The sequence below is a fragment of the Capricornis sumatraensis genome, chromosome 5 (genome assembly GCF_032405125.1).
Source record: "Capricornis sumatraensis isolate serow.1 chromosome 5, serow.2, whole genome shotgun sequence".
Taxonomy (NCBI): domain Eukaryota; kingdom Metazoa; phylum Chordata; class Mammalia; order Artiodactyla; family Bovidae; genus Capricornis; species Capricornis sumatraensis.
The window spans coordinates 19,956,599-19,980,385 of NC_091073.1; the positions used below are offsets into that span (position 1 = coordinate 19,956,599).

The 23,787-nt window shown below is 39.1% G+C and overlaps 2 protein-coding genes across 5 annotated transcripts in view; one reads left to right on the forward strand and one right to left on the reverse strand.

Annotated features, from left to right (window-relative positions):
- The window catches only part of ASNS (asparagine synthetase (glutamine-hydrolyzing)), a 152,979-nt gene extending 150,065 nt beyond the window's left edge, over positions 1 to 2,914 (reverse strand). For both annotated transcript variants that reach the window (XM_068972681.1, XM_068972680.1), the window contains exons 1-2: positions 2,619 to 2,914; positions 1,963 to 2,036 (exon numbers count right to left, since the gene is read on the reverse strand). The gene's annotated coding sequence lies outside the window, so the exon portion shown is untranslated. The remainder of the gene's footprint in view (positions 1 to 1,962; positions 2,037 to 2,618) is intronic.
- A 335-nt stretch (positions 2,915 to 3,249) lies between these two features.
- The window catches only part of C1GALT1 (core 1 synthase, glycoprotein-N-acetylgalactosamine 3-beta-galactosyltransferase 1), a 51,051-nt gene continuing 30,513 nt past the window's right edge, over positions 3,250 to 23,787 (forward strand). Inside the window, exon 1 of one of the 3 annotated variants that reach the window (XM_068972543.1) lies at positions 3,250 to 3,377. In XM_068972543.1, coding sequence (XP_068828644.1) covers positions 3,371 to 3,377 — 7 coding nt within the window. In that variant the 5' untranslated portion in view covers positions 3,250 to 3,370. Of the gene's footprint in view, positions 3,378 to 3,891; positions 3,929 to 3,978; positions 4,060 to 23,787 lie in introns of those variants that run through there. The other 2 variants (XM_068972546.1, XM_068972544.1) reach the window with 2 other exon arrangements.

A 23,787-nucleotide genomic window follows, 5' to 3' on the forward strand; every position in this document is an offset into this window, starting at 1 on the left:
TAGTTTTAATTTAATTTATAATTAAATTCAATTTATATTAAATTCTAAATAATTTACAGTTTTAGAAGTTTAGTTGCTCAATCATGTCCAACTCTCTGCGACCGCATGGATTGTAGCCTACCACGATCCTCCATCCATGGGACTTTTCAGGCAAAAGTACAGGAGTGGGTTGCCATTTCCTTCTCCAGAGGATCTTCCCAGACCCAGGGATCGAATCCAGGTCTCCCACATTGTAGGCAGATGCTTTTACCATCTGAGCCACCAAGGAAGTCCATTTAATCTATACATTATTATATAAATATAATTTATAGAATTTAACCTAATTATTACTAAAGAGTTGTTAATCTAATTGTAATATTTGGATATTTAAAGGAAAACTAAGTTTATTAGAGAGTGGTTTTTGCTGTTGCTTGTTTCCATTTTTTGTTCCCATTTTCATCTTACCCTGCTTATTAAAAAATTCTACCTATAGTGCTAAATAAATAATGACTTTTCCTATCTTTTTATGCCAATTAGGAATTTTATTCAGTGCTTATAACAAAAACAACAAAAACCTTAAAGAAAATGGATTTATTTTCCTTCATATAACAACAAACCCCTTTATATAACAATAAACCCAGAAGTGAGCAGACCAGGGCTGATAAGCTGACCCTTCAAAGCAATCACAAGCCAGTCCCTCTGGCTATGCTATTATTTTGTTACTGTGGTTGAAATAGGGCTGCTCCACATCTAGCATCATATCACTGTTCCAGGTAAGATAAAGGACAGGTATAGGTCCAATGGCTAACAGAAAGTTTCTTCCATAAAACTTTGAGCCTCTGTGAGTAACATCTACTTTCATTCTGCTGATAGGTCACATGGGAAACCATGGCTTATAGGAGCCTGAGTAAACAAGTATTTTTAACTGGACACAGTCACCCTGAAAAAAAGTCAGAGTTCTGCAAGTAATAGAGAAAGGATTTTGGTTTAATCAACTATCAGTGTCTATCACTTTGCTCCAAGGAGCTTTGACACACATTCCTGAAACACATTCCAGATAGACAAACATACTGTTCAAGGTTAATCTGTGTTTCAAATGGGAGAATCTGGTCATTTTGCATCTCACATGTAAATCATATTTTTCAAAGTAACCACAGCTTTCTTTTTTTCTAGTTAATAATGAAGAAAAATTGGCTGACATTAATGTCACTTCAAGGAATTTATTCAAGAAGACAGCGGTACAGTTGTGCAAAGGTACATGCATTAAGAAACTCATCACAGAGTTGTTTAAAATAGTAAACATTTGGGGAAAAAAAACAGAAATGAACCAATAGAATACCAGTTAGACAAACAATGGTATGTCCACTTCACACTAGGCAACTTTTAAAAATGATGTTATTCATGATATATTGTTCATGAAAAAAGAACTGTGTACATGATAAAATTCAGTTTATCATACATTGTATTTCTATACCTTTATATGTTTTTATTCTTAGAGACGTCTGGAATATAACATGAATTTAAAAAAATTGTTCTCTCTGAATTATGACATTTGGAAATTTTTTATATTTGTTTCAATAAGTGTACATTGCTTTCATGAAAATAATAGCTATTTCCAATAATACCTAGAAGGGTAGGAGGGGCCTGATTTGATGTGGTAGTTCTATCAACATACCTCTTGCCACTAAGAAAATTATATTAGACATGCTGTAGCTGAGCTTACCCTTGGAAGGGTTTCCTATATTTGCTCACTGGAAAAAAGATTATTTCTTATTCCTTATAAATTTTAATAAAATTAAAATAAGAATCCTGAGGCATTTTGTTTTATTTTGCTTTCTATTTGGTACACTTTGACCTCGAAGGGTCTCTTTTTCCCTGTCTTACAGTGGCTGTGGAAGACAAAGGGGGTGAGGCTGATCAATAATTATATACAGGTTGGGGGAGAGAGAACAGATGGAGGTGAGGATCCAACAGAGCACTAACCTGGATATCACACACTTGCACTTCTCTTCCAAAACAGGCTTCTCAGTTTACCTTTCTGACCTCAGTTTTCTCATCTGAAAAAATGAGAGGTTTGGATAAGAATCTAGATGTTTTAAAGTTCTTCCCGAAGATTCTTTCGGATCTATTAATGATGTATCCTGGTAAACTACACTAAAGCTGAATCTAGACAAATAAAAGGGAACAACAACAATACTTTAGTTACATTGTTTATTATTCCTCTCCAGCGTGGTAAGTAACTTGCCAAGGTTACACAGCTAATAGGTGGCCGGAATCAAGATTCCAGCCCAGAGGCCAAGGCACTTAAGAACTGCCTAGGAAGCAGGGTAGTTTTCTCACCCTCAAACTAGGCTTTGTTAGATACCACCAGTAAAGTCAGACTTGATCCCACCTCCTGACTGCTGTGGGACTGCCTCAATCGCTCGAGGGCTCCTCGCTCTCTAATCCCAAAACAGTTTTCTGATACAAAGTCCCTTTGCCAACTAAAGGTGAGACGGTGAGGTTTTGGAGAGCTCCGAAGAAACTTCGGGCCACTGCCTGGCAGTGGTGAAGTTATCACAGAACCAAAGACCGTGTGTGCCTTCAGGAGGCTTTGTGGTAGCATTAATTGGGTTCTCAGCCCCTGCTCATTCACATACCTGGTTATCCAACACTCGTTTGCGTACCTCATCTTGCGTGTTTCCTCTCCTTAAGGCCAGAGAGGTACTGAGTTGAGAGTCGGGAGGAGGGGATAACAGGGGTAAAAAGAACAGTTTAAAAGCAGGCTAGAGGCCATAAGACTCCTGAAAGGGAAGAGCCTGTCTCTTGGACAAAGGTCCCAAGGGTATTTGCAGCCCTGGTCCCTGATGTTTCACTGCTTTGGGCCCTCTCAAGGTCCGGAAGCTAGTGCAAGACCCTTCAGCAACGCGAGGAAGGTGGAGGCCGCCACCGAGGTGCCGCAAGCGGGCTGTGACTACCCCTCATAGAAGATCCGACTTCCCAGACCCCTTCGCACAAGGGCGGGGCGTGCGCTCGGCCGCCAATCCCCGCGCCCGCACGTCGCCGTAGCCCCGCCCCACCCTGCCCCCTCTCGCTCCGCCCTTCCCTGGGGCTGGTGCGGCGGCGATGACGTCAGCGCTAGGAGACCCCTGGGTGGCGGCTGCGCCGTCGGCGGCCCGCGGCCGGAACGCGCTGCGGGGAGGGGCGGAGCGAGCGGGCGGGAGCGCGCGCTGGGCCCGCCTCGGCCGCCGCCGCCGCCGCCGCCGCTGCCGGGGAATAATCTGGGCGGCAGCGGGCGGCCCCAGCCAGCAGCCACGAGCCACTTCTGCGGCTGCCGAGCAGAGCGAAGGTCGCCGGTCTCGTGTCGTCCCCCTCTCCGCCCCCCTGGAGGGGCGAGAGGGAGCCGAGGCTGATGTCAGGTACGGCCGGCGGAGGCGCCCTCAGGCTGTGGGTCCAAGGTCTCGGGTCCCCTCGCCCTTCCCTCTGGGAGAGTGAATGTGGGGGGAGCGTGGAGGGTGGAACCCCACCCCTGGCGCCGCCAAACAGGTGTCTCGGAGTCGCTGCCGGGTCTGGGGACGTGCGGGCTCCTGAGGGACGCGCGGGGCACTTCCTGCTCCCGGCGTCTCCGCGAACTGCCAGTGGGGCCGCCTGCCCGCCGGGCCGCTATTTTGTTGACATGTAACCTCCTGTTAGTCGCAGGTCCTTCCCTTTCGCTCTCTGGTGGCCCTCGCCTCTTCGCGCGCCGCCTGCCGTCGGGTGGCGACGGTGAGGCGCGGGCTGCGCTCCGGACCGCGCGGCTGGACCACTTAGCGGTCCTGCCCCGCCGGGCCCTCCCCCCGCGGAGCTGCGGGCGCTCAGGTGTGGGCACCTTCCAGGAGAGCCGCCGGGCTGCCGCGTCGCGCCAGCGCCCAGCGAGCCGGAGTCTTGCGCAAGTGCTGGGGGACTTCCTCTGAGCTCTCTGGATCATCAGGTTTGTCTGGCTGATTTGTTCTCTTTAAATTCCCCTGCCCCTGACGGAATAAGCTAGGCAGGTGTGTTGGGGCATTGCTCCGTGAAGGACGCGGGACGAGTGTTTTCCTTCCCGCCTTCCTCTCCCGCCAGGTGCGATGGGATTAGTAGGTGCTGACAAATTGACTTTACAGCTTTGAATTTGGGTACATTGTCTGCTCAGAAAATGAACGAAATGTAGGTGTGGGGATTTATTCTTGCCCAGCACTTACCCTCTCTCTTTATTATTATTTTCAAAAGACTGGAATTTAAACATCACAGGCCTTGGAAAAGTTGACTGGATTTATAATCTGATTCTCTCAGTGCCTTGTAGTTATTGTGGTATATCGTTTTAGAGCTTTTCAGATTGAACCCTATTATCCTAACCATGAATTGGTTTCATCCCGGTTTTAAAGCTTAGTTAAAAAGTTAGAACTTTAATGCAATAGAGTGAGTAATTAGGCCAATGTGAAACTGACAGAAATGTGTTCATTTACCAGAAACTGGGCACTGCATATAGATAGCTCTGCCTGGGTAACTTCAAGTTATTTAATTCTGGTGTTAGTTTAGAGGGTGGGAATCTGAGTATTTAGGAGGTAAAACTAACTTTTTACGCTTTTATCAGATAAATGTCAAATGAGCCTTATGTACATGATGTGTGTTCTAAGTATTGTGTATCATAATTGTATTTATTTCATTTTTTGCCAGCCTTACTGTATATTAATGTACAGTTTAATTGAATGTAAAGTTTCAAGCTACCAAACAGTTAACTCTTTTTACCATATGTTAAGTAAGACAGTGATTTAGTAAGGAAAGTATGACTCACTTAAAATTCTTCACGGGAAAAGTGTGTGGTTTTTTAGTTACGGTGGATAACTATTAGATGTTTCTCTTAAATTTCCCTGAAATTTGTGTTTTTCTGTATCTTTTTACTTTGGGTTCAGCATTTTAAAAATATTTTGTGGGCAGTACCCATTTAAAGATAGATGTCCCCTTACATATGCTTTTGGGGGGGTATTGATTGTACTAGTCTGTATTTCTGAGTAAATTCAGTGTCCAGAAATTATTAGAATATCACAAAGTCATTTAGGAGTACATATCAATTAATGATCACCTAGTCATAGAAATAGAAAAGTGTGTCTTTTAGGTATATGCAGTACTACTATTTGTGTATTGACTTGTGCTCACTAACATAAAAATTGCATTATACAACTTATATACTCTATGGACCATGGTGATTTTAGAGTCTCAGCGTGGAGAAATCATTGATTGGAATTCTTGTGACAGTACACCTATAAACAAACATTAAATGGAAAATGGACAACTTGTTGCTGAAATTTAATTGTGATTCACTTAAAATTTTAAGCTTCCCAATTCAACCATGTTACTTTTACAATGTTTGTTGAGATTTTAGTAAAGAGGCTAGTATACAAACTATAGCAAAGTGGAAGGAATGTGGCAAAATTCTTTTTTAAATAAGGGGGTGAGGGATGCATAATTCTTCCATGAAAGAGAAGTTAGCATTTTACCTTGAAATCTAAATGATTATCGAATTTGCACTTAAATTTTCATTTTACTGCTAACTCAGAATGTCCTACAGGAAAATGCAGGCCAAAATCTATAATGTGTGAAAATAAGCGTCCCTTGAAGAAAAAAATGCAAAGAAGCTGTTATATATGAAATAGGGTAGCCTATAGGAAGGTAGAAGAAACCAAAAAGAAAATCCGAGTAAGTGATCTAGACTCTGTAGTGTGAGCTACCTGGCACGTTGAGGGGACATGTTGAGGGCAGAGAGAGGTGGTGTTAAATTAGGGAGATTCTGAAACAGGAAGTCTAATTAGTTCACAAGGAAAGCTACATGTTAAAATATTTAAATTGGTGCAAGTTGGATAATTGGCAGATTTGAAACTCTATACAACTTGATAGAGTCATTTGCATTTTTGGTCATTGTGTTAGCTTCCTAGGGCTGCTATAACAAAGTACAACACACTGAGTTATTTAAAACAACAGAACTTTATCATTTCACTGTTTTGGAGGTTGCAAGTCTGAAATCAAGGTGTTGACAGGGCCGTGCTCTACCTTCTGGGGAATTTTATCTGTCCTGTGCCTCTTAGCTTTGTGTGTCACTGGCACTCCTTAGCTTGAAGTTATATTACACAAACCTCTGCCTCTGTTGTCACATGGCGTTCTCCCTGTATGTCTCTGTCTTATTTGGTGTTCTCCCCTTTTTGTAAGGGCTTCAGTCATATTGAATTAGAGTCCACCCTGCTGCATGCGTGTGAAGTCGCTTCAGTCGTGTCCAACTCTTTGCGACCCTTTGGACTGTAGCCCACTAGTCTCCTCTGCCCATGAGAGTCTCCAGGCAAGATGACTGAAGTGGGTTGCCGTGCCCTCCTCCAGGGGATCTTCCCAAGCCAGGGACTGAACTGGCGTCGCTTAACATCTCCTGCATTGGCAGGCGAGTTCTTTTACCACTAGCACCACCTGGAAAGTCTTTGGCACCATATAGCAGACCAAATCAGAAAGGGCATTGAGAACAGACTAAATTCATTTACCTATCTCAGTACCTACTATGTGCCAGGTCATAGAAGTAAAACAATGACTAGGTGGGCAAAAATCTCTGTCCTCATGGAACTTACGTTCTAAAACCTTGGTTCGCGAACTGTGGTCCCTGGAACCTCTGCATCACCTGGGAACTTGTCAGAAATGCAAATTTTTAGGCTCTATTCTGCAGACTTGTTGATTCAGAAATTCTTTTAACAAGCTTTTCAGGTGATTCTGGTGTAGACTCAGGTTCAAGAACCACTGATCAAGTTGGAGAAAAGAGACAATAATCAAGATGAGCAAGTAAAATATGTAATATATTAGATGTTAATAGGTGCTGTCAGTAAGAGGAGGGTGGCTCAGGAAGACGCGCGCCCCCCCCACCCCAGGAGTAAAGGCCCGAAGGAGTTGGGGAGTAAGCCATGTGAGTATCTGGGTGAGTTGTGTTCCCAACAGAGAACAGCAAGTATAAGGACGCTCAGGTATTTGAGGAACAGCAGAGAGTCCAAAGTTAGAACACAGCAAGGAGCAGATAGTAATAGGTTCAGTTTTTGAAATTTCTGTTTGTTCCTTTTTAACCTGCAAAAACCAAATACTAGGAGAGCAAGAGAAAAGTGTGGGAGTAGGATGCCAGGTTGAACCTAGTTGCCTATGTAAGAACATAGACTAGTATATAATCTAGATATATTTTATACATTCATTTGGCAATATGTGAAGACATTTGAATCACAACTAGGGGGAGTGCTACTGATGTCTAGTGAGTATGGGCCTAGGATGCTGTTGAATATCTTACAGTGAACAGGGCACCCCCCGCAACAGAGAATTACGCAGCTCAGAATGTCAATTATGTCAGGATTAAGAAACATTGGCTTAATGGGATTCACAGAGGTTGGGGCATGGATAGCAGAGGAAGGGTGTGTTGTATAGATGGAAAAGACAGTGGGAATAGAGGAGCTAACTGCATTGAGGTGTTTATTGAACTGTAAATAGTTTACAATTGCTGAAACGTAAATTATAAGCAGGGGAGAGATGGGGGGTGCATACTGTACCTATATGGTAATGCAGTTCTTTGAAAGCAAAGTTATGAAACAGTAGGAAAGCTAATATATTATTAATTTTATATTAAGCATCACTCACCTTAAGGGTAGACTAGTATTTATAATTTATGTATTCATTACATAACTTTGTATTAAGTTTTTTAATATTTATAGCCTACACGGTTCATTTGCAAGTTTTTCAAATTGTCACTAATCTCCAAAGAAGTTTTCCAGTATTTTTATTCAAAAGTATCTGCATAAAAGTGAACCCAGCCAGTTCAAACCCATGTTGTTCAAGGGGCAACTGTAGTTACCTTTGATGAGAACCTGGGGTAAAGATGGGAATGAAAACATACTCTTTTCTGTATGTATGTGTATGTATGTATATAAGTACATGTGTGTATATGTGTGTTTAATCTATGTTTTCAGTTTGGGTTTGTTTTGTTTGTTTCCTGTACATTAGCAATACTTTACTAACAAAAAATTGTAATTGCCAAATGTGCCAAGATTTTCCTAATTAGTGCAAATCAATCATTGTTCTTAACATCTACAACATAATCTCTGATAGAGATGTACCATTTTTTTTTTTTAACTAGCTCCTCATCAACAAACATCTGTGGCTATGGCTGCCATGAATATCTTTGCACAGTTCTGTGTTTGTGTCCATAAAAAAAATTTCTGATCATGAAATGATATGTCAAGGCACACTTGAAAAGGTTTACAGATACTGTCAAACTGCTCTTCTAAAAAGACAGTAAGTATGTTTATTCTGAGGAACAGTATAGGAGCATCAGTTTTCTCATGTCTGTGTCAGTGCTTAACTTTTTTGCCATTCTGATAGGTTAAGAATAGTATCTCTTCATTTGAGGTTTACATTTCTGTAATATGAGTGAAATGTGAACATCCTTCACCATTGTATTTTTTTTTTCATTCAAATCCTTTACTTTTTTTAACTGTTGTTATATTAAGTTGATTATCTTTTTTATGATAGTTTTTGTTATTTTTCGCTGTACAGATTTTTTTAAACATTTTATACAAAACGTACATTTGAACTAGCAGTTTCATTGCCAGTTAAATGAATAACTTCATACATTTTACTATATTTATACATTTTGAGATTTGGAAAAAAATCTCGGTTCATGATATAAAAATGTAAAAAAGATGTTTTCTTCTAGTTTTGTTTTAATTTCATTTTTTTAAAGTATTGAAATCTTAGAAACAGTCAGAATTTGAAAGAAATAGGTGGAGATCCAGATGGTTGCTTATCTTTTCCCCAAAAGATTATTATTTCAATATCCTTTCTTGAATAAGCCATCTTTTTCTTGATTTGAAATGCTATGTGTACTATGCATTAAATTTCTATATGTACTTGGGGTTTTTTTGTGTTTGTTTTTTTTTAAACAGACTCTATTTCAGTCTGGTAAGGACCACCAGGGATATATATCTTTAGGCTAACAAAGTGAGGTTAATTAACTTGCTGCTGAGAGGGAGATCACACACCAGAGGAACTGCCAGAAGGGACAGTGTTATTGTAGGATTCTGGGGAGGGGTGGAGTTTAGACAAAATTTAAATGAAGCAGTATTTGATAAGTTTAAAGCACAGCAAGACTGTGTACCGGGTTAATTAACATCAGGCCTGGGCTGAGAAACAGACTTAAGATTCCCGTTTCCTTGGAGACTACAAAGTTAAGATAAATGTGTGGAATGTTGTGTCTGGGAAACCCTTATCTGAAGCTCTGGGTTGGAAATTGAGGCTGCTTCTGATTAATGATTCATCATCCGTGCAAGAGTGGGGTGTTCCAGTCTCACTGATACACTTTCAAATAATTCTGACAATCTGTAGAGAAAAAAGGTTTCATAGCAGTATGTCTTTAGTATGAATTAATAGAAGCATTAAAAACATTTTTTCCAATCCACAGGTACACTGATGTGCCTGTTCAGCCAGAATATCAAATTGTTTTAATTACAACATGTTGTACTCACATGATTATTTTTCCAAATAACATATAAAATAATTTTTACCACATTATTTAATTTTAAAAAATCTTGTGTCTTAAGTAGATCTGCCTAGATTTAGTCCATCCTCACACCCCTTTCCCAGGTATATGCCTCAGATTTTTTTTATGTGGACCATTTGTAAAGTCTTTATTGAAATTGTTGCAATATTGCTTCTGCTTTATGTTTTTTGGGGTTTGGGCCACAAGGCAAATGGGATCTTAGCTCCCCAGCCAGGGATTGAACCTACACTCCCTGCATTGGGAAGCAAAGCCTTAACCACTGGACCACCAGGGAAGTCCTTACATGTTTATTTTTCCAAACTTTTCAGTTACGTTATTTAACTTTTAAATATATTTTAGTTGGGATGGTCTTTTATATATATATATATATATATATAATTTACCATCTTAACCATTTTTAAGTATAGAATTCAATGATGTTAAGTACATTTAACTTGTGCCAACCATGACCACCATCTTCCAGAGTTCTCATCTTATAAAACTGAAACTTCATACCCATTAAATAGTAGCTCCACTTTCTCCTCTCCTACCATTCCCTGGAAATCACCATTCTACTTTCTGTCTTTATGATTTTAGCTAAGTTACTCATATAAGTGAGATTATTACATAGTATTTGTCTTTTTGTGAGTGGCTTCTTTCATTTAGCACCATATGCTGAAAGCTTATCCATGTTGTAGCATATGTCAAAGTTTCCTTACTTTAAAAGGTGGTGTGTGAAGTTGCTCAGTCATGTCCGACTCTTTGCAATCCCATGGACTGTAACCTACCAGGTTCCTTCATCCATGGAATTTTCCAGGCAAGAGTACTGGAGTGGGTTGCCATTTCCTTCTCTAGAAGATCTTCCTGACCTGGGGATTGAACCCAGGTCTCCCGAATTGCAGGCAGACGCTTTACCATCTGAGCCACCAGGGAAGCCTTACTTTAAAAGGCTGAATAATATTCCATCATGTATATATAACATATTTTGCATATCCAGTCAACCATTTGGGTTGCTTCCACATATTAGCTACTATGACAGTGCTGCTATAAAAATGGATATACAGATATCTCTTTGAGACCCTGCTTTGAATTCTTGTGAGCATATACCCAGAAATGGAATTGTTGGATCATGTGGTAATTCTATTTTAATTTTTTCCACATGCTCTTTCCTGCAGTTGATATACTATTCTACATTCCCACTAGTAGCGCAGAAACATTTTCATTTCTCCACATCTTCACCAACACTTGTTATTTTCTTTTTTTTCCTTTTGATAGTAGCTATCGTTAATGGATGTGAAGCCGTATCTCATTGTGATTTTGGTTAGCATTTCCCTAATGATAAGTGATGTTGAGCATTTTATTTGATGCTCAGTGTGTTCATGCCTATTGGCATTTGTGTATCTTCTTTGGAGAAGTTATCTATTCAAGACCTTTGCCCATTTTTGAATTGTGATTTTGTTGTTAAGTTTTAGGAGTCCTGTATATATTCTGGTTATTAATCCCTTACCAGATACATTTGCAAATATGTCCTCCCATTCTTTGGATTGCCTTCTTACTCTATTGATAATACGTTTTGATGCACAAATTTTGTAAGTTTTTATAAAGCCAAGTTTGACTGCCTTTTCTTTGGTTGCATGCACTTTTGATACCATATCCAAAACATAATTGCCAACTCCAGTGTTGTGGAGCTTTTGTCTTATGTTTCCTTCTAAGAGTTTTATACATTTAGGCCTTAGTTTAGGTCTTTGATCCATTTTGAGTTAATTTTTGTATGTGGTGTAAAGTAGGGGTCCCGCTTCATCCTTCAGTGTGTGGATATCCAGTTTTCTCAGTACCTTTTGTTTAACGGACTGTCCTTTGTCCAGTGAATGGACTTGGTCCTCTTGTCAAAAACCTTTTGACCGTGGATGTGAGGGTTTACTTTTGGGCTGTCTGTCTTGTTCCACTGGGCTGTGTGTCAGTGTCACCCTGTTTTGATCACTGTAGCTTTTTGGTAAGTTTTGAAATTAGAAAGTATGTGTCTTCCAGTTTTATTCTTTGAGATTGTCTTGGCTCTTTGGGGTACTTTGACATCCCATATAAATTCTATGATGGGTAATTCTGTTTCTTAAAAAAAGCAACATTGGATTTTGATATAAATTGAACTTATAGATCACTTTAAATAGTATTGATATCTTAACAATATTAAATCTTCCAATCCATGAACATGCGATGTCTTTTTGTTTGTGTCTTCTTTAATTTCTGCTGAAGATGCAAAAAATGTTAATGTTGTCATTGAAAAGTAACAAAAAAGGTATTTTCACTTTTGATCTTCTGAATCTGAAATTGGAATAGTTTTTAAAATAGAACTGAAGGCTATTTGTTAATATTTTCTATTTCTGTAGTTTTAGTAAATTACTAATAGAAAATATTTTAGTCTATCTGTCAGATAATATGTACTTCTATTATAATTTGTATAAGCTGAATACACATCAAAGAAAATAATATATAGTTCATGCTATATGTCTAGTTCATAAACTTTGGATTATATAAGTGTATAAAAGTGTCAAGTGATGGGACTCCAGGATTTTTTATTAGATTGGTGCAAAAGTAATTGCAATTTTTGCATTGTTGAAATTTGCCATTTGATATTGGAATACATCCTGAATAAATGTGGTTATGTTATACATCATTTTAATGTGCATTTCTCACTTTATGTTTTTTGCTAATGACTTATTACTGTTTATTTTATATTTATTTTGGACTATAGAAATGTTAAACAAAACGCAAATTTGAACGATTTTCTTATTTGAGTTCAAAATGGGTCGTAAAGCAGCAGAGACTGCTCACAACATCAATAACACATTTGGCCTGGGAACTGCTAACAAACGTACAGTGCAGTGGTAGTTCAAGAGGTTTTGCAAAGGAGACGAGAACCTTGAAGATGAGGAGCATAGTGACTGGCCATCACAAGTTGACAGTGACCAACAGAGAGCATCATCGAAGCTGATCTTGCAACTATACGAGAAGCTGCTGAAGAACTCACTGTCAGCTCTTCTGTGGTTCTGCATTTGAAGAAAATTGGAAAGGTGAAAAAGCTCAATAAGTGGGTGTCTCATGAGCTGACTAAAAATCCAAAAAATCGTTGCTTTGAAGTGTTGTCTTCTCTTATTCTATGCAACAACAAACCATTTCTCGATCAGATTGTGATGTGTAATGAAAAATGAATTTTATATGACAACCAGTAACACCAACTAGTGATTTTAACTGAGAAGAAGCTCCAAAGCATTTCGCAAAGTCAGACTTGCACCAAAAACAGGTCATGGTCACTGTTTGGTGGTCTGCTGCCGGTCTGATCCATTATAGATTTCTGAATCCTAGAGAAACCATTACATATGAGAAGTATGCTCAGCAAATCGATGAGAAGTACCAAAAATTGCAGTGCCTGCAGCGGGCATGGGTCAAGAAAAAGTGCTCAATTCTTCTCCATAATACCCAACTGCTCATCGCACAACCAGTACTTCAAAAGTTGAACGAATTGGGCTACAAAGTTTTGCCTTATCCGCCACATTCACCTGACGTCCTGCCAACTAACTACCACTTCTTCAAGCATCTTGACAATTTTTTGCAGGAAAAATGCTTCCTCAAGCAGCAGGATGCAGAAAATGTGTTCCGAGAGTTCCTTGCGTTCCAAGACATGGATTTTTATGCTATAGGAGTAAACAAACTGACTTCTTGTTGGCAAAAATGTATTGATTGTAATGGTTCTTATTTTGATTAATAATGTGTTTGAGCCTAGTTATAATGATTTAAAATTCACAGTCTGAAACTGTAATTACATTTGCACCAACCTAGTATTTAGTAAATTAGGTAGTATAGATGAACATACCTATTTGGAAAAGATAATTTCAACTGCACAGGCTTTCCTGGTGACTCAGTGGTAAATAATATGCCTGCCAACGCCAGAGATGTGGGTTCAATCCCTGGGTCAGGAGGATCCTCTGGAGAAGGAAATAGCAACTCACTCTAGTATTCTTGCCTAGAAAAATCCCATGGACAGAAGAGCCTGGTGGGCTACAGTCCATGGAGTCACAAAGAATTGGACATGACTTTCGGAGAAGGCAATGGCACCCCAGTCTAGTACTCTTGCCTGGAAAATCCCATGGGCAGAGGAGCCTGGTGGGCTGCAGTCCATGGGGTCGCAAAGAGTCGGACACGACTGAGAGACTCCACTTTCACTTTTCACTTTTCATGCACTGGAGAAGGAAATGGCAACCCACTCCAGTGTTCTTGCCTGGAGAATCCCAGGGATGGGGGAGCCTGGTGGGCTGCCGTCTATGGGGTTGCACAGAGTCGGACACGACTGAAGTGACTTAGCAGTAACAGTAGCAACTAAACAACTTCAACTGTGCCTCCCACATACACACACTTAGAACAGACATTTGTATGCATTTTATAAGCCAGACAACGTGTTAGATACCGAGGAGATAGGGATAAAAGAGTCATAGCTGCTGTTCTTGAAGAACGTATAGTCTAGAGGAAAGAGATGCACATACATGCTATGTATGCACATACACTCTATGATGCAGTGTAAGTATATAGCAGGAGATGTGAAGGAAGGAACAAGAAAACATCTGATGGAAGAGCAGTTAATTTGATCACGGGCGATGGGTAAGACTGGTCATGAAAAGTACTGAAACCACGGTAACCATGAAAGATAATCCTGCATTTATCTGGTAGACATAACTGAGGCAGGCACTCCAGGCAGAAAGAATAGAATGCCCAAAGTCATCCATATGAAAGACCATGGCAGATTGGAGGATGTCTGAATACAGGCTTTAGGTAAACTAGAGCTAGATCTTGTCCACCAAATAAGCAGTACGGGCATGATCCTGTGGCATTGGGAAGCATTTTTTTTAAAATAAGACTGTTAAGTGAAGCCTTTATTAGTTGTTGGAAAAGAGCAATAAAAGAGCTGAGCCCAAGGGAAAATTATCAAGGAATGGAGGGAGAGAAGTGTCCACAGAGTATAAAATAGATGTGGAAATATAATCAGGTTTGTGGACTTGCGGCATGAATAAAGACATGCCCTCTCAGTTCAAATCAGCTGATATTTTTTGTACCACTGTCTTGTGAAAAGCATCATAGGCAGCAACTCTGAGAGGTAGGAAACTATTTCTTGCCTTCTGGGAGTTTACATTTTGTAAGCATGAGAAAATATACCAATGACTGAATCCTTAGTTCCTAGGATAGTATTTGACACATTGAAAGGTACTCAGTCAGTAGTGCCTCCCAAAGATTTCGTAAAACCTCACGGTCATGTTAAAAATCAAGTTGTGTAAATCTCAAAGTGTAATTCTACGTTTAAAAAAATGTTCCCACCAGTTCTAGGTTAAAAGATCAAAATGTGAGAATCCCTTTTGCTGTTCTGAGTTTCACAGATATTTTTTGCATCCTCAGTGATTTCTGTAATACCCAAAGTTAGTACTCTTGCCTGGAAAATCCCATGGGCAGATGAGCCTGGTAGGCTGCAGTCCATGGGGTCGCGAAGAGTTGGACACGACTGAGCGACTTCACTTTCCCTTTTCACTTTCATGCATTGGAGAAGGAAATGGCAACCCACTCCAATGTTCTTGCCTGGAGAATCCCAGGGACGGGAGAGCCTGGTGGGCTGCCATCTATGGGGTCGCACAGAGTCGGACACGACTGAAGTGACTTAGTGATAGTAGTAGTGCTATATTACACTGTTTTATATCAAATTGAAGAAAGAGAGAAGGGGAAAGAGTGCCATACCAATTTCTTTTTACATCTGTTCCACTTAGTGACTAACGCTCAGACTGGGGTTTCCAAGCCTGAGTGTAACTACCAGTGACTTAAAGAGAATTAAATCTAAACCCAATGAAAAGAGTGTCGAACTAAGGAAAAAGGCTTACTTTAAACATTACTCTTTGAGACAAGATGGAAAGTTCTTCCTTTTTGAGTTTTACTCACCTGGAAATCAGAACTCTTAAGTCTCTTAAGTCTCTATTTATTTCATGATGTAGCAAGCTACCAGCCACCATTCAGTATTCTTGGAGAGAAAGAATTTTTTTCAAAATAATGCAATATTTAATTCTCAAAGTGTGATCCAGGAAAAGTGAAGTCCTGTATATTGTTTTAGAAGGTTGATAAAGTCAGTCTATTTATACTAATATCAATACATTGTTGGCTTTTCTTCACTCATTCTCATATAAGTTTGCAGTCAGGTTTTTTAAGTAGCTACATAATACATGATATTGCAGCAAATTGAATGCAGAGGGAGATATGGAGTTCCAGATCCAGGTGCCTTCTGTTAAACCAGATGCTGAGATTTGCAAAATTTTAAGCAATGCTACTCTTCTCTTAAGTTTGTTAGAAAATATAATTTTTTTTCCATAAAATAAGTTGTAAGCAGGTAGTTGTAAACAAAACTTATAAAACAGGCAGTGAATTTGTCACTGCTATTTATGAATTAATATATATTCTCATTTTAATTTTTAATACAAATCTAATCAATAGATGTAACCCACATAAAAGCTGTTTGAGATCTTCCATGATGCAGAGTTTAAAAGGATCTTGAGACTAAATTTTTTTAGAACTCCACATGTAATGTATGAGCTTGCCTGGTGGCTCAGACGGTGATGAATCTGCCCCCTGGTGTGGGAAGATCCCCTGGAGAAGGGAATGGCTACCACTCTGGTGTTCATATTCATCGCACTCAATTTGGAGAAATTTTGGAAAGAAAAATAGTTACCACTAATTCTACCACTAAAATTAGAAATTAGAGTTGTAATTAGAAATGAGAAATTTTTAACATTTTGGTGTGTATATATATATATATATATATATATATACATATATACATATTTGGTTTTTTTTAGAATAGATTTTTTTAAAGCACAGAACTATAATAATATTATATATAAAACTTTACATCCTTTTTTCACTTGCATGCTAACTGTATTTCCATGTTATGTAATTTGAAAAGGTTCAGTTCAGTTGTTCAGTATTGTCTAACTATTTGCACGCCCATGAATCGCAGCACGCCAGGCCTCCCTGTCCATCACCAACTCCTGGAGTTTACTCAGACTCACATCCATCGAGACAGTGATGCCATCCAGCCATCTCATCCTCTGTCATCCCCTTTTCCTCCTGCCCCCAATCCCTCCGAGCATCAGAGTCTTTTCCAATGAGTCAATTCTTCGCATGAGGTGGCCAAAGTACTGGAGTTTCAGCTTTAGCATCATTCCTTCCAAAGAAATCTCAGGGTTGATCTCCTTCAGAATGGACTGGTTGGATCTCCTTGCAGTCCAAGGGACTCTCAAGAGTCTTTTCCAACATCACAGTTCAAAAGCATCAATTCTTCAGTGCTCAGCCTTCTTCACAGTCCAACTCTCACATCCATACATGACCACTGGAAAAACCATACTCTTGACTAGACGAACCTTTGTCGGCAAACTAATGTCTCTGCTTTTGAATATGCTATCTAGATTGGTCATAACTTTCCTTCCAAGGAGCATGGCTGCAGCCACCATCTGCAGTGATTTTGGAGCCCCCCAAAATAAAGTCAGCCACTGTTTCCACTGTTTCCCCATCTATTTCCCATGAAGTGATGGGACCGGATGCCGTGATCTTCGTGTTCTGAATGTTGAGCTTTAAGCCAACTTTTTCACTCTCCTCTTTCACTTTCATCGAGAGGCTCTTTAGTTCCTCTTCACTTTCTGCCATAAGGGTGGTGTCATCTGCATATCTGAAGTTATTGATATTTCTTCCAGCAATCTTGATTCCAGCTTGGCTTCTTCCAGCCCAGCGTTTCTCATGATGTACTCTGCATAGAAGTTAAATAAGCAGGGTGACAATATACAGCCTTGACGTACTCCTTTTCCTCTTTGGAACCAGTCTGTTGTTCCATGTCCAATTCTAACTGTTCCTTCCTGACCTGCATATAGGTTTCTCAAGAGGCAAATCAAGTCGTCTGATATTCCCATCTCTTTCAGGATTTTCCACAGTTTATTGTTATCCACACAGTCAAAGGCTTTGGCATAATCAATACAGCAGAAATAGATGTTTTCCTGGAACTCTCTTGCTTTTTCAGTGATCCAGAAGATGTTTATCAATTTGATCTCTGGTTCCTCTGCCTTTTCTAAAACCAGCTTGAACATCTGGAAGTTCACGGTTCACGTATTGCTGAAGCCTGGCTTGGAGAATTTTGAGCATTACTTTACTAGCATGTGAGATGAGTGCAATTGTGCAGTAGTTTGAGCATTCTTTGGCATTGCCTTTCTTTGGAATTGGAATGAAAACTGACCTTTTCCAGTCCTGTGGTCACTGCTGAGTTTTCCAAATTTGCTGCAATATTGAGTGCAGCACTTTCACAGCATCATCTTTTAGGATTTGAAATAGCTCAACTGGGATCCATCACCTCCCCTGACTTTGTTTGTAGTGATGCTTTCTAAGGCCCACTTCACTTCACATTCCAGGATGTCTGGCTCTAGGTGAGTGATCACACCATCATGATTATCTTGACGAATAATCATGAAGCTCTTTTTTGTATATTTCTCCAGTGTATTCTTGCCACCCCTTCTTAATATCTTCTGCTTCTGTTAGGTCCATATCATTTCTGTCCTTTATCGAGCCCATCTTTGCATGAAATGTTCCCTTGGTATCTCTAATTTTCTTGAAGAAATCTCTAGTCTTTCCCATTCTGTTCTTTTCCTCTATTTCTTTGCATTGATCGCTGAAGAAGGCTTTCTTATCTCTCCATGCTATTCTTTGGAACTCTGCATTCAGATGCTTGTATCTTTCCTTTTCTCCTTTGCTTTTCACTTCTCTCCTTTTCGCAGCTATTTGTAAGGCCTCCTCAGACAGCCATTTTGCTTTTTTGGATTTCTTTTCCATGGGGATGGTCTTGATCCCTGTCTCCCATACAATGTCACGAACCTCAGTCCATAGTTCATCAGGCACTCTGTCTATCAGATCTAGTCCCTTAAATCTATTTTTCACTTCCACTGTATAATCATAAGGGATTTGACTTGTACAGGCATTGTTTAACTGCTTTTTTATATTTTATTAAAATGATTGCCTTCAATTATATTCAGAGTTCAGCTACTAAGCTACAGTTTGAAGACATAGAGGGGAATACGCTATAAAAAATTTTAAATTGTCTTGAGTTTTTAATGATACCAGATCAGGTCACTTGGTGAAATATCAAAAGTATCAGGAATTTATGTAACTCTTTTAGCCTGTATCATGCTGCTGCTAAGTCTCTTCAGTCGTGTCCAACTCTCTGCGACCCATAGACGGCCGCCCACCAGGCTCCCCCATCCCTGGACCCTCCAGGCAAGAACACTGGAGTGGGTTGCCATTTCCTTCTCCGATGCATGAAAGTGAAAAGTGAAAGGGAAGTCGCTCAGTCGTGTCCGACCCTCAGCGACCTTATGGACTGCAGCCTACCAGGCTCCTCCATCCATGGGATTTTCCAGGCGGGAGTACTGGCGTGGGGTGCCATTGCCTTCTCTGTGTATCATGCTAGGGAAAGATTAAATGAATGAATTTAAATCACTTAGAACAGTATTCTTTGAATTGAATCATCATTCAGTGTTACCTATTTTTATTTGCTAGATCATATTTTATTATAGATTTGGCTGTTATTTTTAATGTTGAATTTCAGGTATACAGATCACCAACTGAATGTTTCCCAGGTTCCAGACCTGCATCTCTTCACAGATGCTCTCTCATCATTTCTGCATCAATTCCCTAGTAATGCTTTAAAATAGATACAGTGTGATACACTAGATATTTGACCTGACCAAGCCTGTCATGTCTTTAATACCTTTACTTATCCTTCATTCTTATTGGATAGTTTGACAGGGAATAAAATTATAGGTTCAAAATCATTTTTTCTCCGAATTTTGAGGGAGTTTCTCCATTGCATTCAGCTTTCAACATTGCTGTTTGAAAGTTCAAAACCATTGAATTCCTGATCTCTTATATGTAACCTTTTGCCCCTTTCTATGAACGTTTACAGAATGGTTTTGTTCACTCAATTGTTGTGAAATTTTATTATAATGTATCTTTATGGGTCTGTTCTTATTCACTGTGCTGGGTATTACTGGATTTTTTCAGTCTGGAAATTTCCTTGAAATGTTTGGTTGTTGGTATCCTCTCTCTTACCTACATCTCTAATCTTTAGCTATCAGTTTTCTTGTTTTTCTATCACCTGGTCGTTTTGCTTACTTTTAGGGTAATTTTCTTAACTTTTTCCTAAACCTGTTGTATTGAGGTTTTTGATTTCCTTATATCTTAATTTCTTGAAGTACTTTTCTTTTTTTTTTTTCATTTGGTACAGACCATGTTGAAGTCTTTATTGTGTTTGTTACAGTATTGCTTCTGTTTTATGTTTCAGTTTTTTAGCTGAGAGGCTTGTGAGATCTTAGCTTCCTGACTAAGGATCGATTGTATTAGAAGACAAAGTCTCAACTACTAGACTGCCGGGAAAGTCCCTTGCACTTTTTATTGTCAGGAAAAAAAATTTTAAGGTGGTGTCTTGTTCTTATTTCAAGAATATGATGGCATGACTTTTTAAAAAATCTTCCAAGATATTGATGATAGTTTTGGGTTTTTTTAAGTTTTCATGTCATTACATAGTCCTTTTCAAGTTACTTTAAATTTGACTATGTTAATTTTTTCTTTCATATTACAGGTTTTCTTTGAAATATCTGGTGACTCTTAACTGGCTATTTATATTTTAGAGTAGATACTTAAAAGATAACTGAAATCTCTATACATGTCATTTTGCAATAAGGAATTCATGCTCTGAGCCACAGTCAGCTCCCGGCTTTGTTTTTGCTGACAGTATAGAGCTTCTTCATCTTTGGCTGCAAGGAATATAGTCAGTCTGATTTCAGTATTGACCATCTAGTGATGTCCATGTGTAGAGTCTTCTCTTGTGTTGGTGGAAGAGGGTGTTTGCTATGACCTGGTATGTTCTCTTGGCAAAACTCTGTTAGCTTTTCCCCTGCTTCATTTTGTACTCCAAGGCCAAATTTGCCTGTTACTCCAAGTATCTCTAGACTTCCTGCTTTTGCATTCCAGCCCCCTGTAATGAAAGGACATCTTTTTAGGGTGCTAGTTCTAGAAGATCTTGTAGGTCTTCATAGAACCGTTCAACTTTAGCTTCTTCAGCATTACTGGTTGGTGCACAGACTTGAATTACTGTGATATTGAATGGTTGTCTTGGAAACAAACAGAGATCATTCTGTCATTTTTGTGATTGCACCCAAGTACTGCATTTTGGACTTTTTTGTTGACTATCAGGGCTCCTCCATTTCTTTTAAGGGATTCTTGCAAACAGTAATAGATATAATGGTCATCTGAATTAAATTCGCCCATTCCTCCTTACTGTAAAATTCAGATTTAAATTGAAGAAAGTAGGGAAAACCAATAGACCATTCAAGTACGACCTGTATCAAATCCCTTACGATTATACAGTGGAAGTGACAAATAGATTCAAGGGATTAGATCTGATAGATAGAGTGCCTGAAGAACTATGGATGGAGGTTTCTGACATTGTACAGGAAGCAGTGACCAAGACCATCCCCAAGAAGAAGAAATGCAAAAAAGCAAAATGGTTGTCTGAGGAGGCCTTACAAATAGCTGAGAAAGGAAGAGAAGCTAAAGGCAAAGGAAAAAAGGAAAGATATACCCATCTGAATGCAGATTTCCAAAGAAATCCAAGGAGAGATAAGAAAGGCTTCCTCGGTGATCTGTGCAAAGGAATAGAGGAAAACAACAGAATGGGAAAGACTAGAGATCTCTTCAAGAAAACTAGAGATACCAAGGGAACATTTCAAAGATGGGCACAGTAAAGGATATAATGAAATGTTAAGTCTGTATGCACCTGACAGAGGCAGAAGATGTTAAGAAGAGGCACAGGAATACACAGAAGAACTGTACAATAGAGATCTTCATGACAAAGGAGGCAAGAATATACAGTGGGGTAAAGACAGCCTCTTCAATAAATGGTGCTGGGAAAACTGGACGGCTACACGTAAAAGAATGAGAATAAGAACGCTTCCTAACACCATACACAAAGATAAACTCAAAATGAATTAAAGACCTAAGTGTAAGACCAGAAACTATAAAACTCTTAGAGGAAAATAGAGGCAGAACACTCAATGACATAAATCAAAGCAAGATCCTCTATGACCCACCTCCTAGAGTAACATGTAAAAACAAAAGTAAAGAAGTGAGACCTGATTAAACTTAAAAGCTTTTGCACAGCAAAGCAAACTATATACAAGGTAAAAAGACATCGCTCAGAATGGGAGAAAATAATAGCAAATGGAACAACTGACAAAGGATTAATTTCCAAAATATATGAGCAGCTCATACAACTCAATACCAGGAAAACAAACAACGCGATCAAAAAGTGGGGAAAAGACCTAAACAGACATTTCTCCAAAGAAGCCATAAAGATGGCTAACAAACACATGAAAAGATGCTCAGCGTTGCTCATTATTAGAGAAATGCAAGTTTGTTTAACGTTCGTTGTAAAGCTAGTTTGGCGGTACTGAATTCTCTTAAGTTTTGCTTGTCTGAAAAGCTTTTGATTTCTCCATCAATTTTGAATGAGATCCTTGCTGGGTACAGTAATTTTGGTTGTAGGTTTTCCCGTTTCAATACTTTAAATATATACTCCCTTTCCCTTCTGGCCTGCAGAGTTTCTGCTGAAAGATCAGCTGTTAAGCCTGTGGGGTTTCCCTTGTATGTTACTTGTTGCTTCTCCCTTGCTACTTTTAATATTCTTTCTTTGTGTTTAGCCTTTGTAGTTTGATTAGTGTATATCTTGGAGTGTTTCTCCTTGGTCTTATCCTGTATGGGACTCTTTGTGCCTGTTGGACTTGATTGACTATTTCCTTTTCCATGTTGGGGAAATTTTCAACTGTAATCTCTTCAAAATTTTTCTCGTACCCTTTTTTCTTTTCTTCTTCTAGGACCCATATTATTCAAATGTTGGTGCATTTGATTTTGTCCCAGAGGTCTCTGAGACTGTCCTCAGTTCTTTTCATTCTTTTTACTTTATTCTGCTCTTCAGAAGTAATTTCCACCATTTTATCTTCCAGCTCACTGATTTGTTCTTCTGCTTCAGATATTCTGCTATTGATTCCTTCTAGAGTCTTTTTAATTTCAGTAATTGTGTTGTTTATGCATGTTTATTCTGTAATTATTCTAGATCTTTTAAAATTGATTTCTGCATTTTACCCATTTTGCTTTCCAGGTTTTTGATCATCTTTACTATCATTATTCTAAATTCTTTTTCAGGTAGTTTGCCTATTTCCTCTTGATTTATTTGGACTTCTGTGTTTCTAGTTTGTTCCTTCATTTGTGTAGTATTTCTCTGCCTTTTCATTATTTTTTTTTAACTTATGTGTTTGAGGTCTCCTTTTCCCAGGCTTCAAGGTTGAATTCTTCCTTCCTTTTGATTTCTGCCCTCTAAAATTGGTCCAGTGGTTTGTGTAAGTTTCTCACAGGGTGAGATTTGTGCTGAGTGTTTGTTTGTTTGCTTTCCCTCTGAGGGGCAAGGCTGAGTGAGGTGGTGATCCTGTCTGCTGCTGACTGGATTTGTAGTTTGTTTTGTTTGTTGGTTGGATGAGGCGTCCTGCACAGGGTGCTACTGGTGGCTGGGTGATGCCAGGTCTTGTATTACAGTGGTTTCCTTTGTGTGAGTTCTCACTATTTGATACCCCGTAGGGTTAGTTCTCTGGTGGTCTAGGGTCTTGGAGCCAGTGCTCCCACTCCAAAGGCTCAGGGCTTGATCTCTGGTCAGGAACGAAGATTCCACAAGTGGTTTGTTATGGCATTAAGTGAGAGTAAAACAAATATCCGAAAACAAGAAACCAAAGATGAACCCCAGACAAGCAGTTACAAAATCAGGCAAATAATATTTAAAATAATGGAATATGCACATACACATAAACACCCATGAGCAAAGTCAAAACAGTTCAACAAAAATAAAGTACAATAGATTGACCTGGTTAACAAAGAAAATCAAAAATTATATTTACCAGTTAAGAACAAAACTAACTAAAACACAAACTGGAAAACAAAACTAAAGCAAGGTGCCCAGTGAGGAATAAAGCAATGAAAACAAAACTAACAAATATGTTGAGAGGAAAGGGAAGAAAGAAAAGAAAGAATAGATATGCAAAGTTATACAGAAGTAGGTAAACAAGATTTACATATATTAAAAAATTAACTGCAAGGGG